Source organism: Leptopilina heterotoma, unplaced genomic scaffold, assembly GCF_015476425.1.
Source record: "Leptopilina heterotoma isolate Lh14 unplaced genomic scaffold, ASM1547642v1 Lhet_282, whole genome shotgun sequence".
Lineage (NCBI taxonomy): Eukaryota > Metazoa > Arthropoda > Insecta > Hymenoptera > Figitidae > Leptopilina > Leptopilina heterotoma.
The window spans coordinates 192,463-207,496 of NW_025110989.1; the positions used below are offsets into that span (position 1 = coordinate 192,463).

General features: G+C 27.2%; 2 protein-coding genes across 2 annotated transcripts in view; both read left to right on the forward strand.

Moving 5' to 3' along the window:
- Positions 1-15,034, forward strand: part of LOC122504189 — a 224,133-nt gene that overhangs the window by 150,800 nt on the left and 58,299 nt on the right. The gene's annotated exons all lie outside the window — the stretch shown is intronic.
- Positions 6,802-7,737, forward strand: LOC122504190. Its single transcript, XM_043615127.1, has 2 exons — positions 6,802-6,852; positions 6,934-7,737. The coding sequence occupies exon 2, from the start codon at positions 6,991-6,993 to the stop codon at positions 7,678-7,680; it is 690 nt and encodes a 229-aa protein (XP_043471062.1). The 5' UTR covers positions 6,802-6,852; positions 6,934-6,990; the 3' UTR covers positions 7,681-7,737.

A 15,034-nucleotide genomic window follows, 5' to 3' on the forward strand; every position in this document is an offset into this window, starting at 1 on the left:
CTGACTCCTCAGTTACAAGATCTTTTCAATACCCCTAACATTGATCAATCACTGAGATACCAAGAAACCAGAGTCAAAATAGACGCTGAAAATGGCATTGAAAATATTTATGATGGTCGAAGATATAAGAATTTAAAAAATCAGGGAAACTTTTGGAGAATGAAAATAATTTTTCATTAACTGCATGGACCGATGGCATTAAACTGACAAAGTCGTCTCCCGCTACAGCATACCCAGTTGTTTTACAATTGAACGAATTGTCGCCTCACGCAAGAAAACAATAGTTATTTTCGTAACAAGGGCGCAAAATAGGTGATTGCGACGATGGCGAAATGAAGGGACCGAGGGGACACAATTTCGCGCCCGAGGCGAAGCCGAGGGAGCGAAAGTGTCCCCGAGGTCCCGAAATTTCGCCAAAGTCGTAATCACCTTTGCGCCCATGATGCGAACATAATTTTTTGTCCTAACTGCATGGAAAGTATGGCATTGAGGGCACGCACGATTAAACTCTCATATTAGTTAAAAATTAAGCTCTATATAAACATTATATCGAATGAAGTCTCTAATGATAGAAGTTTTAAAATAGAAATAAAAAACAATGTATTCTGGAAACATAGTATTTATTTAGAACGTAGTAATTAATAATTAAACAAAACTGAAACAGGAACTTTTAAAATTGACAATTTTGATAAACGAAATGGGAACAAAACCAAATATCTCATTATTTTTTTTTAGAGAAAATAAAAAAAAAATTGCAAATTTTTATAGACAAAATAAAACAAGTTGAAAATGTTTGCAGTTTTATAGTCAACATAAAAAGAAAGTCGATAATGTCGCATTTTAATGAAGAAAATCAAATAATTAACAAGCGGGCGGAAAATACTTTACCGCCCGCTGACGTCATACAAGCGGGCGCAAAATACTTTTCCGCCCGCTTCTCCCACTCCCGGGCGTAATGTGTTACTTTGCGCCCGCCTTAAGTGCCCGAAATGACATACTTTCCGTGCAGGTAGGACAAAAAATATGTTCTTAACTGGATTGTGGGTGTTAAATACGCATCCATCGATGAACAGCATATTGCGCCCTGTGTCCAATGAACTAAGGGAACTGTATCATAATGGAATCCGTTGGATACGAAACAATCAAGAGGTAATAAGTAAATTTATAACTATCATGTTTATCGCAAAATCAGTGGCTAGGCCTGATGTTTTAAGAATGAAAAGATTCAACTGGAGATGTGGTTGCACTTATTGCCTCGCACAAGGTGAAATGATTGAAAACACTTGGATATATGTATAGAGTAGGTAATTATGAATCGCGAACAAATGAATCTATACGTCAAGATGGACTAGAAGCACTTGTGATAGGAGGTATTGTTAATGGCGTAAAGGGTGTTTCTGCTGCAACAAGGATACCAGAATTTGATCTTCGAGAGAATGTACCAATAGATGGCGCACACAATTGCAATCTTGGAGTTGATAAGCGTTTAGTAGTGCGGTGGCTCACTGATGCAAACGAAGCATGGTATATTGAAGGTCCGTGTTGAAAAAGATACAATTTAACTCTGGACTTATTCGAATTAGTTTACTCATCAGCCAATAGCGCTGTCGTCGCAATGTGTTTTTCTTTACTACCTTTCTTTTCATATCGACAGTTGTAGTTTCGTGACTTGTGAACACGATTCACATTTTTTTATTCCTTTTATTATTCATATTAATAAATAAATTTGTTTAGTGTATTAAACCTTCTTTTAATGCCTTTCGTCAGATTCGCAATTTCATCTTGGCTAAGATAATTAACAGGTTATGGGCCCAGTTGCGTGAACAAAATCAAAAAGAAATTGATATGTATATTTGTGCTTGACAGTGTTTGTGCGTTGTGAGGTTAAACACAATGGCGGAAGAAGATAAATATAAGATTCCTCTTTTTGACGGAACAAATTTCAGTAACTGGAAATTTCGTATGGAAACGTTGCTAGATGAGCGTGAGTTGATAAGTTTAGTGGAAAAAGACTATACGAGCACGGTTACAATCATGGAGAATAGACTACAGGAGACCAATGTAGTGTATATTATAATAAGCTAATTCTTGTCGTAAGCTGTTGCTTCTAAAACATCCCGTGCGTAGCGCAGCAATCGCATATATACTTGAAGTTTTAAAGTGAACATGTCTTTCTTAGTTAATTTTTTGTTTTGAATTTTGTTGTGCACTGGAAAATAATTATGGATGAGGTAAGTTCAGAATGATTAATATTTACAAAATTATATATACATTATTGCTTATTTATAGTGTTAGTTAAAATTTAAAAAAATTTATTTATTTTATTTAGAAATTTATGTACTTAGTAAGTGAATAACGAAACTTTTTGTAAAATTGTAACTGAAATTATTTCAAGGTTATGTTTTTATATAAGTGAAATATTATTAGATTTCATTTTGCAATATTTTTACTGTTAATTATTAGTTTTTACATTTTCATAATATGAGAAGGTATTATGTATTGTTAATTTAATTTTGACTTTTGCTAATTTTTTTTACTAATTAAAATTTTATATGGAAGTAAGAAATTAAGAAAATAATATTGAAACAAAAAATTTTAATTACTGAAGAGGAGAAAAACCACTATGCATCGAAAATGCGCAAAGTGCAATATTAGTGCAAGGCAAATGAAAAAAAATAATACAACTCGGAGCTTCTTCAAAGTACCTAAGGTAAATAAAATATAAATAATTTTAATGTAAAATTATTTAGGAAGTAAATTAAATTTTGTTTTTATTTTCTATTGTAGCATCCTGCTTTAAGGAAAAAGTGGAAAGATGTTTTAGGAATAGAATTTTCTGATTCCGACACGATATGTGAGGCACATTTCAGGAATGAAGATATTGAATCTTTTTTTCAACACAAGATGCCTGACGGAACAATCCAAATTATCCCAAAGTTACGAGTAACTTTAAAGAAAAGTGCCGTACCGATAAAGGTATATTAAAAACAATTGACGAAAGTTTTTTTAAATTGCTAATAAATGCTTAACATTTTTATTTTATAATTATGCTCACAGGATAATGATTGTGTAAATGTGCCTTTGCTAAAAAATAATTATACCAGTCATATTTCGTTCCAGACTAGTAATATTTTTAATTAACATTAATTTTTTAAATACTTAATAGTAAATCTGTAAGAAGAATTTTAACATAATAATTTATATTATTTTGATCACTCAACATTATTAATATTGTTACAGATGATAAATCGTGATAGCTGTTCAATTTCCAAAAATTGTTTTTCTACTGACCTTTGTTAACCTTGTACTGAAAACGTTATTGTAAATGAAAATACTGGTGTCACGCTAAGTGTAAGTTGTTTTATAGCAATTAAAATTTGACATTTACGTATGTTAATATTATGAAGAAATTAAAAATAAAATTTTTTTCGGAGAAATTTTCTGCAGTAAGAAATAACGAGCCTGAAAATTATGGAAAATTGATAGTAAAGCATGAATCTCGTAGCCTAAAACGAATTCCATTGCAAGAAAAGATTTTAACTAAATCTTGTCACATTGTGACTAAAATTTTATAAATAATAAATAATTAAATTTCATTTTAAATGTAATTTTTATATAACTATTATAATATACTTTTACAGGAGAGGACAAAAGAAGCTTGCACATTTAATGCATTACAACGTCAACTTCAAACGGGTCTACCAAAAGGTTGGCGTTTAGCGATGGGTTTCCGGGATAGAATTATTATAGGAAAATGGAATTCTATGTGTGAAAGCCCGAAAAAAGTAATAATTGATGAAGACTTGTCTGTTAAGGTATGCAATAAAGACATTTTAATATTTCGAAGAGGACTAAAAATTTCATGTCTTTTCGCTCAATCAATACTAATGACTTGGTATTTTTCAGATATACATTGAAGATATTCAAAGGAGTCTACCAGGAATAAAGAAAAACATTGAATGCATACAAGATGTTAATGATAATATTAAAATATTAGATAATATAAAGATATGTATGGGTCTAGAAAATTCATCAAGGTTGGTAAAATGTAAAAATGCTTTAAAAAATTAAAAATCATTTTCTTTCTGCTTTCTTTTTATCTAATTTATATTTCAGATTCGAGCAATGTGAAGGTTATTTGAAAGCGAATTCTCGAAGTGAACGTTGTATTCCATGTCGCAAAAAAAGAAGAAAATTAATTGATAACAAGGCTGTGAGGAGGAAACGAGAGCAGTTGAAAACCGTAAAGCAGAAATTTGACAACATTCGAAATTTGAAAAAGAAAGTTCAACGACTAAAAACCAAAGTAAATATTGATTTTATTTTTATATACCAGAAACCATAAAAAAAATACGTAACTTGAAAATTTGTGTTGTTTCTCATTTTTATTAGGTCACGAAGTTAAGGCAGGAAGTTAATCAATTAAAAAATAAGTGTTCCTCTATAAAGGAAGTAATACTGGACCAAAAAATAGCTGAATTGCCACTAGAGCAGCAACAAGCTGTCAAAGCATGTTTCGACGCTGCAAAAGTTAAAGGTCCAAGAGGAAGGCGCTATGAAATTAAGTGGATTTACGAATGTTTACTTATGAGAATAAAAAATAAGAGCTTATATAAACATATCCGAGAAAGAAAAATTCTTATAATTCCAAGTTTACAAACACTAGATAAATATTTGTCGAAAATGAATTCTGCATATGGTTTTCAATTAAACGTTTTTAACGCGCTGAAGGAAAAATGTTCAGATTTCACTCCTATGGAAAAGAGAGGTAAAAATATAAATATTATTATCAAATAAAATTTTAATAACAAAAATTTATCTTTACAGTTGTTCTTCTTTTGGATGAAATGAAGTTATCTGAAAATGTATCTTTCGATAAAAAAGACTTTTCGTTTTAATGGATTCACAGACCTTGGTGATCATACACCAGTTAACCAGTGCCGCGAATTGGGAGACCATGCCCTAGTTCTCATGTTCCAGCCACTTGCAGGAAACTGGGTACAATCTTTAGCTTGTTTCTTAAGCAAAGGTTGTGCGTCTGGCAAAATATTGAGCCATTTAGTGATGGAATGCATCAATCTATTGTATGTTTGTGGCATACACGTGCAAGCAGTTGTCAGCGATGGAGCACAATGGAATCGCGGTATGTGGACTCAATTCGGAATAAATGCCTTTAATTTTTCTTGTGATCATCCAAAAAGTCAAACAGAACAGCTCTGGTTTTTATCAGACTTCCCACATTTGGTTAAAAATGTTAGGAATTCACTAGTTTCAAGGGAAGAAACGTTGGTAAGTAATTCTTTCTTATTCAAAACACTTCTAGCAATATTTCAGTTTATAACAAAATACATATATTTATAGAGTACTGATGGAATTATTAAAAAGAAACATTGGAGGGCTGTACTGGATTGTGAAAAAGCGAAATTTTATAATATGAAAGTGGCGTTTAAGTTAACTCCAGATCACTTGGACCCGAAATACTATCAGAAGATGAATGTACCAATGGCTTTTTATGTAAGTTAATTTTAATAATAATTATTAAAATTTTAGATTAAATAAATAATTTATTTCACTAGTATTATAAATATTTCAATAACATCATACTTAAAAAATTTTATAGTTGTTTTCTGAACCAGTTTACATAGCAATGGATTGCTATGCTGATTGTCATCTTGATTTAAAAGATTATAAAAGCACACGAAACTTCTGTGAAAGATTTTCAAAATTAATCAATTCAATGATGTCACGATCTCCACAAAATGCAATACGAGAAAATTCTGATGAATATAATGTACGTATTTTTTAATGCATTAAGATTTTAAAAATTTTAAATTCAAATCTTTATTTAAAATTCAATAACTTATTATCGAATATTATTATAGAACATAGTAATTTATTAAATAATGAAACTTGATAATTTATTGAATAATTGAAAATGTCTTGAAATTGAACACTAATAAATAATTTTATCAACAGAATTTTTAAATTACAATTTTTTAGAATAATTACATTTGTCATGGAATTCGATAAAAATTTTATTAAAAATTATTTCAGTATAAAAAAATATTTTATATTTAAACACGTTCCTTTATAAATTTGTAAAATAATACAAAATGTTTTTTATAGCACATTTCGAATTTCGTGGAATATTTGGATGCTTGGGAAACTAAGTAAAGCACATAATGCACCTTTTATAAGTCAAAGTACATTTGTTGGGCTTAAAGTGATGTTAAAATCAACGCTTGAAATATTCGCTTCCTTGAAAGAGAAATTTGATCTTTGTTATCTTATGACTAGCAGATTGAACCCACACAGCACATGATATTTCCTAAATATTTCCTGAATATTTCACTGAAAGATTGAAATATTTCAGTGCAAAGTTCTAGAAATATTTCTGCAAACAGGAAAATGTCCGCTTATGTGGGAATATTGACGCGAAAGTTGAGAAAATATTTCATTGAAATATTCCTGCAATATTACACATAAAGATTCTGCAATATTGTGAAAATATTTCACAAAATGGAAAAATTTGTTAAACACCTCAAACCAATAGGAATTTTCTGAAATATTTTAAAACCCATAGGATATAGTAAGCCAAAAACTACTGCGCAGCTCTACAGGCCATAGAAACTGAGTTCGACCAGTGCGCATCATTTCAGTTGAATATTTCCAAAATATTTCAATGAAATATTTTCTCAACTTTCGCGTCAATATTCCCACATAAGCGGACATTTTCCTGTTTGCAGAAATATTTCTAGAACTTTGCACTGAAATATTTCAATCTTTCAGTGAAATATTCAGAAAATATTTAGGAAATATCATGTGCTGTGTGGGAATCAAGATGCTCTTGAGGTAAATAAAACATTTTATTATTGAAAACACAATTTTATTTTTACATTTTCGACTGAAAATTACTTTCGGTTTCATATTTAGAGATTTTTTGGTCTTGTGAGGCAAGCTTGTGGTGGAAACGATCATCCGGACTCGAAGATGTTTGCCCAAATCTTTCGCTTATTAAGTACATACTCGCTCATAAAACCAAAACGAGGAAGTAATGTAGAGGGTTGTGAAATCTTAAATGCTCTTCTCACATGTAAAGATATTGATGACAATCGATTCAGCAACATTTGTTCAACTTTAGAGAGAATTATTTCGGATGACGACCCATCCATTGAATCAATTCCTAATTTCTTAGATAAAGTGAGAGATCACGACGAGCGACTTTCTAGAACGGAAGAATTCGTACAAGGATTTGTGGCTGGCTATGTAGCTTTCCGAGCACAACGATTAACTAAATGTGATGAATGCTTGTCTACAACAATTACAGACAATCATGAACGGGATGATGCAAAATTTAAAATGATAAACTTGTGCAACAAAGGGAGATTGAAATATCCATCTGAAATTTTATACAATCTAACAGAGACGTTAGAAAATGTCATTTTAAGTATTGTAGCTGGAGGACAGCTAAATTGTGATACTTTCTTTCATATTACCCAAGAATTGGAAAAGTACAAACTTCCATTAATTGGTTGTGAAAACCACACAGTAGAATTCACAAAATCTATTGTGTCATTTTATCTTATAACAAGAGCTCATTTCATAGCCAAACGTTATAATGTGATTAATAATTCTACCAAAGAAAAATCCAAAAAGTGTCATAAAGATGCCAAACTGTAAGTTTCTTTAATAGTTAGGTACAAGATATTTACAAACCTTAATAACAAATTAAGTATACCAAAAATGTTTATAAAAAAATGTTTATAAAAAATGTTTATTAAGTTCAAAAATATTAATATTATTTATTATCAAAAATATAAGTTTATAATTTGACAATTAAACATAAATATATTAAACAATAAAGATGTTTAAATATTGATTGTTTGGAGTGTTGTTTTTATAATATCCTATTATATAAACGATTATTTTTATCTTAAAAATTATATTGGTTTTAATCACAATTAATAATTGTTTACTTGAATTTATTATCATTTTCCATAAAATTACATATTACATATAAATTTAAAAAAAACTATTATTATGATAATGTATAAATCCATTGAATATTAGTTGTTTCTATAAATATATTTTATAATAAATAAAATAAGGTAAATACATGTAAGTAAATTGGGTATGATCTGTAAAAATTCGTGAAATACATGTAAGTGTATTAAAAAGTAGTTCAAATTAATTTAAAACTTGAATAATTAATCAATTCGAAATAAAATATATGTACAATTTTATAAAATAATAATCATATTTTTACAAAATGTTATTATCATTCAATGAATTCATTCACATGTTTAAATTTGCATTTTATTTACAAAGTAAATAATTTGCCCAACATCTTCAAAACTTGAAGGCTTCTTCGATTTAAACCAAGGACATGGTTTTTTATTAAGAAATAATTCTACACTTAAATTATCTCTAATTATTATTTTGAGCTTAGTTATGTCACCTTGTGTTACGTTCGAAACGTAACTATTTTAATTTTTTTAAAATATTTTTTAAAAATTTTATTAAGATTATATAGAATATAAAATGGGTAAACTTGTTAATTAAAATTAAGTACACCTTACACTAGACAAGCATAAAATAAATGCTAAGGATTAATATATATATATATATATATATATATATATATATATATATATATATATATATATATATATATATATATATATATATATATATATATATATATATATATATATATTACTAGCTGTCGTACCCGTCTTCGACGGGTTTTAGTTTCTACCAATACATTTAACAGTGTGTCTACCAATTTGGAAAATAAGGAAATAGCTCAGGAATTTAATTTGACCGGAAAAAAATAATAATTAGTTAGGTACCATTATAGCTATTTCAGTAGGAAAATATTACTATTTGAATCAGTGATTGACTTTTTATTATCAAATTAGTTATTTTAACCAATTCAAATGCAGAGAACAATATTTGTCAATTTGTAGTACTTTAATTAATGCATTAAAAATTTATCAAATTTCCCACCCAGTTTTTGGAGTTATAGTAGAGTCTAATTGGAACTAATTGTATCGCAAAGGTTACGACTGCTAAAACCTAACATAAGACCTATATTTTAGACTGAAAGTAGGGCTTAAATTTTGACCCGGGTCTGTTTTCATAAATATTATACATCAATAAAAATTAAAGTAAAAAGCAATTTTTTAAAAGCGAATTAATATAATGAAACTTTTTCTTAATTTGATTGGAAAATTCCCAGCTTTTTCCAGTTTTCCCCATTTGGTAGTTACCCTGTTAAATGTATTAGTAGAAACAAAAAACTGTCGTAGACGGGTACGACAGCTAGTAATATAATCTATATTTTATATGAACTTAAGAAAGAGTATTTTCATAAAAATAAGTAAATTTTTATAGCCATTTGTAGATTTATTTATGGATAAAATCAAGTAAATTTAAATTTAACAAAAAAAAGATAAACCGTGAAAAAGGACAAAGCAGGAAATTTTGTTAAATAAAATAGACACCGTGTTAACTTTTGTCTTTACATTGCTCAAAACATCTCTAAAAGTTAAATCTAGAGTTAAAATAAAAAAAACGTTTTAACATATAAGTTTTTGCCTAGTGGCATATAATATGCTTGTATTGTATCAGAGGTGACTTACAATTTCTTGACATCCTGCAATATCATTTTAATCATAAAAAATTTGCATTTTCAATATTTCTGAAATTCTTGAAAATATTAGATTAATTTGATAAATAATTCTCAATTACACTATTTTTACGTCAAAATAATAATCAGAGACTCCAAAAATACTACTGAATTAAACTTCATAGTAATTAGTATCGATTTTTTGATATTGAAAATATTTTTATATTTACTTATAGGATAGTATTTTTTGCAAAATTATGCTAAAATCTGACTAAATAACATATAATATTGAATTTTAGAAAGTTTAAAAGCTATCCATTAAAAATGTGAAATTTGGAAATTTTCCATTTTTTGAAGTTTTTGAAAATATTTTTATATTTACATCTTAGTTATAGGATAGTATTTTTTGCAAAATTATTCTAAAATGTGACTGAATAACATGTAATACTCAAATATAGAAAGATTAAAAGCTATCCATGAAAAATGTAAAATTTTGAAATTTTTGATTTTTTGAAAACATTTGTATACTTACATATTAGTTATAGGACTTTATTTTTTGCAAAATTATGCTAAAATGTGACTAAATAACATGTGATACTCAAGTATAGAAACTTTAAAAGCAATCCATGAAAAAATTAAAAATTTTGAAATTTGCGATTTTTTGAATTTTTTGAAGAAATTGAATATCTCCCGTTCTAATTAATATTTTTTAAATCTGTAAATTTATAAACCTTCCTTGGGTCAATACCTAATAACCTACCAAGTTGGACTTAAATCGATTTACATGTTTTTGTGTGATTGGGGTACAAAGTTTTTGTGACAGACATACGTACATACATACGTACATACATACGTACATACATTAAATTTTTTAAGAATATTTTTGGAATCCCTGATGTCCATAATAACTAATCATGTTAACATTTTGAAGTTTTAAGCAATGTACAGACAGACATCTGATTTTATTAATAAGGATATATTACTCATCAATTTGTTATTACAAACCATAGAGAAAATCCATAAAAAGAAATAGTTATTTTAAATTTTCTTTTAGTATTTAAAATTACTAAATTATCGTCTCGATAAAAAGAATATGAAAAGAAATCATTTAAGGAAATGTAGCGACCGTCTCGGGAATTCGTCAATTCTGCAAAAGTAGCCACTTACACCAAGACTCTTTAAAGTACTTATAAAAAATTACTAATAAAGGAGAATACATATACACACGTGCAAAATCCAATAGAGAACAACGAACTGTATCACGCCATTTACCAAGGAATTTGCAAGCTTGCAAAAAGCTTCCTTAGCAACAATAAAGTATTGGCGGGCCGTGTGCATAAGTTTCTCCCACCTACAAAATTGAGTCAAATTCTAAGGTGTGAACGATTTCCTTTTAGGATTAATCGGAGAGTCTTAATAATCATTTCCCGCAAGGCGGACGTTTGATTTTTTTTATTGAGTATTTCCCGCAGAGCGGACGTTTACTATATCCTTATTTTTTCTTTTCCCGCAAAAGGCGGAAGTAGATTATTTTTCTTATCCCCAAAAACAAGGGTTGAACCTCAAATATTGAAGTGAGTGTTTTCTTAAAAAGATAGATTTATAGAAATCTGATATTGTTATTTAACAAGAATATTTAAAGAAAAGGAATCAAATAAAAAAGAATATATCAAAATATACAAAAAAAACAAGTAAAGAAGTAAAATATTAAAAAAGTGAATATTTAAAAGAGTGATTTGAAAATAAAAGAGAAAAATAAGAAAGTAAAATTTATTTAGCTCTAAGCTATAGTGTTTTTCTGAGTGATTTAATTAAAATATCAAAGTGAAGTTCAGTTAATGTCATAATATATTTAAAAAAAATCAAATACAAGATAATGAAATTCAAGCCTTGTATTTGAGATCTAAGACCTTTTACTTTCAGTCTCTTTAAATTCTGGAATTTATTCAGAAAATAAGATAAATGTTTAAATACGGTGATCCCGAATTTTAAGCATTACAAATATTATTTTTGAATATTGTCTCAGATTTAGACCAATCAGAGAGTAAAAATTTAATTTTAAAAAAACAAAGAAAACGAAATTACGTTTTTATAAAGAGTAAAAAGTATAAAATATCGATAAGAGCATAATTGAAATTAAAAACGGGATATTATCCATAAGTGTCGATATTGCCCTATATAATAAAAAAGAGAAAAGGATTTTTCTCGTACTAAAAAGAAATTAATTCATTGTAAATTACAATTTACAATTGGTGAGTAAACTATATAATAATTCCACATTTATAAATTTTCATGACACATACACACACACAAGGTGAAATTAATGTTAATATAGTAATTTTCTTAGTTTAATGAAAGTGTTCATGTTACGAAAGTTAAAGAATTTACATCGTTTACTGTATTCTTAAAGGGGGCAATTTTAATAATTCTTAATACTGAATATATATATATATATATATGTATACATTATTTTCAAGGGATAATTTTATTGTAACTATTACTGTATTTTTCTTGCTATTACTACTTTATTCTTATGTTTTAAATAAAATAACCTAGATTATGTCATTAATATTTTAGAGTAATTATTTGTGTCTTACAACCTATTTCCACCCATCTTTTAATATTCTATCATAAACCTTAAATACCGTCTAATCGGAGACGTTGAACTGATAACGTACTTAAAGAGGGGATCCTAAATTTTTAATAACAGTATTTTTTCGAAATAAACTTAACATTCATTTCTTACTATAAAATACTGAGTGTTTTATTGATTTAAGACTATTAAAAATTCTTTTTAATACAGTTAAGTCCGAATTCGATTAAAATATAAAATCTTTCAAATAAATAATAATTAAATTATAAACAATCGAATTCAAACATAACATTAATGGTGGCAGCGGTGGGATTTCCCTTTTATATTTTGTTAAAAGAATAAAAAAAATTTATAAAGGTTGGAAATAGTTATTTTTAGAAGAAAATATTTTTTTTGACACTTATACAATTACACAAAACGCAAATACACATTGAATTGAATTTCGTGCTGATGCACCAATTATTTATCTAAATGAAATTGTTGTTAATAAAACTTCTCTTTTTAGAAATAAAATTTTTTATTCAGAAATACTGAATTTGTGAAAAGTGTGAATTTTAATTTTTTTTATACTCGCTAAAGTCGAGTTTCTATGGAACGGTAACTACACTTGCAATCGGCAAGCTGTAGTTTCCTCAAAAAAGCGACCCCTTTTCCTCGAATAAAAAAAACAACCTTGTCGGAAGTGCGTAGGACACTTGGACAAGTGAGAGGATTAAAAAAAGAATTTACGAAAAATGATGACGATTAATTAGGATGATGACTCAAAGTTAAAAAAAATAAATAAATAAAAAAAATGTGTTTATAAACCTATACATAAAGGATCAAGGATTCAAGATTTTTTTAATAAGAATATTTTTGCAGAAAAGTTTAATTTAAACAATTAAGATATTTAAATGAAAAACAAATAATTGTAAAATTATAATTTTAAATAAATTTTACTTCATATTCATTTTAACGAATAATAGATTTAAATCAAATAAAATAAAAGCAGAATAAGGCGACGTAAGCATGTTATAGAAAACAGATACTTTACTGAAACTATTTTATTTTACAAATTTTCTTTATGTTAATCTCGTTATTTTTTAAAATGATAATTAATTCAAATAAAAAAAATTTACTTGGTTTATAAACATTAATTAATATAAAGATTGCTTAAAAAAAAAGATTGTTAAAGATGGGAATTTTTTTAATAATAAATATTCAAGTTTAGAAAAAAAAACTTTCAATTAATTACTTTTTATTTGATTAAAAGAAAATCAATTTACTAAATTTGAAATATTGATATATGTGCATCTTCAACTAACAAAAGACAGCCATTTAAATAATATATAACACATTTCCAAGATTAAGGAAGAGTGCTGACGATTCAAACTGGGTAGAATTGCAAAGTCAAGGCCGGTCACAACTAGCAGAGAATTAAAGAGGACAATATATATAAATTTATTTCAAACAAAACTGTTGGCATTTTTTATTGAAAGATAATTAAAATAATAATTGTAATTTTAATTTCCATTTTGAAATAATAAATTATAAGAATTAAATAAATTTAAAAATATTTTTTTTAATAAAATAATTTATTTAAAAATAAATCAACAAATTAGTGTTAAAATTCAAAAAATAATTGATCAAATAATACAGTAAAAAAAACTGCAAAAAACTTTTTTTTCAAGTAATTATGTCGGTCAAGCAATTCTATAAATTATCAAAAACGGTCAAATGGTATAAACTTAAAAAAGCAGTAGAGTTTTGTAACATGAGCGGATATAAGAAAATAGTGTTACCGCACTACGTTTCTAAAAAAATTGTTATCGATATTTTAGATTGAAAATCAGTTCCAACTAAAGAGAAGTTAAACGAATCACTTATTTTTCATTGTTTATGTTTGTGAATTGTAGTAATTAAAAATGAAATCAGTATATGAAGTACTATTACGAGAAGGCCACATACAAAGATGGAAATCGGAGGGATATAATTGTGAAATAAAAGATCAAGAAAATATTTCTAGACATCAATGGCACAGAAACCTATACCAAGATAATTATAACATTATACAAGATGGGCATAGGATAGAAGAAAGTGATTATGTCGGAGATTTTAATTATTTTGATGATGAAATAGATGATTTTGATGAGATTCGGTACAACCATAAAAATGCGAAAAACCAAAATAATATATATGGGTGATTCTCCCGAAATACTCCTTTTTGTGAGTTACAAACAGAAAAGAAAAAAAATTATTATTTATGGATTAATGCAGTCAATTATATTGAGCTTTCAAAAATCTACCACCTCTATAGCATGATCATGCTAACTTTTAGCTTTTAAAGTATATATTTTAAATTAAAATTTACAAAAAAATTAAGAGGTTAAAATTTGGCGCCGGCGTTTTTTATTATATATATTTTTCTATTTACAAAAAATTATTTAAAAATTATAATTTATTACTATTATCTGTAAATTTTATAGATTTTGAAATACTTACAGTTATCAAAAATCTCTTTAAACAATTGTCAAAAATTATTTTTCATACATTTTAGGTTCACTTTTCACTGGCAGTTTGTAAACAACCGACAATCATATCAATTTTTAATTTTTATTCAAAAAAGTGAGAGGAATGACGGGTGAGAGGAATGACGATTTCAACATTTTTTAATTTTATTTAATTGACAAATAATTTTCCTCCAGCTTAGAATGCCCTATCATGTTTATAAAGGATAACTTTATGTGAAAAAAATTTGCGATCAATTTATATATATTAATATTGTTTTTATTAGGGGTGAGAGGAATGACGCTTTAGGTTGTGAATCTCTG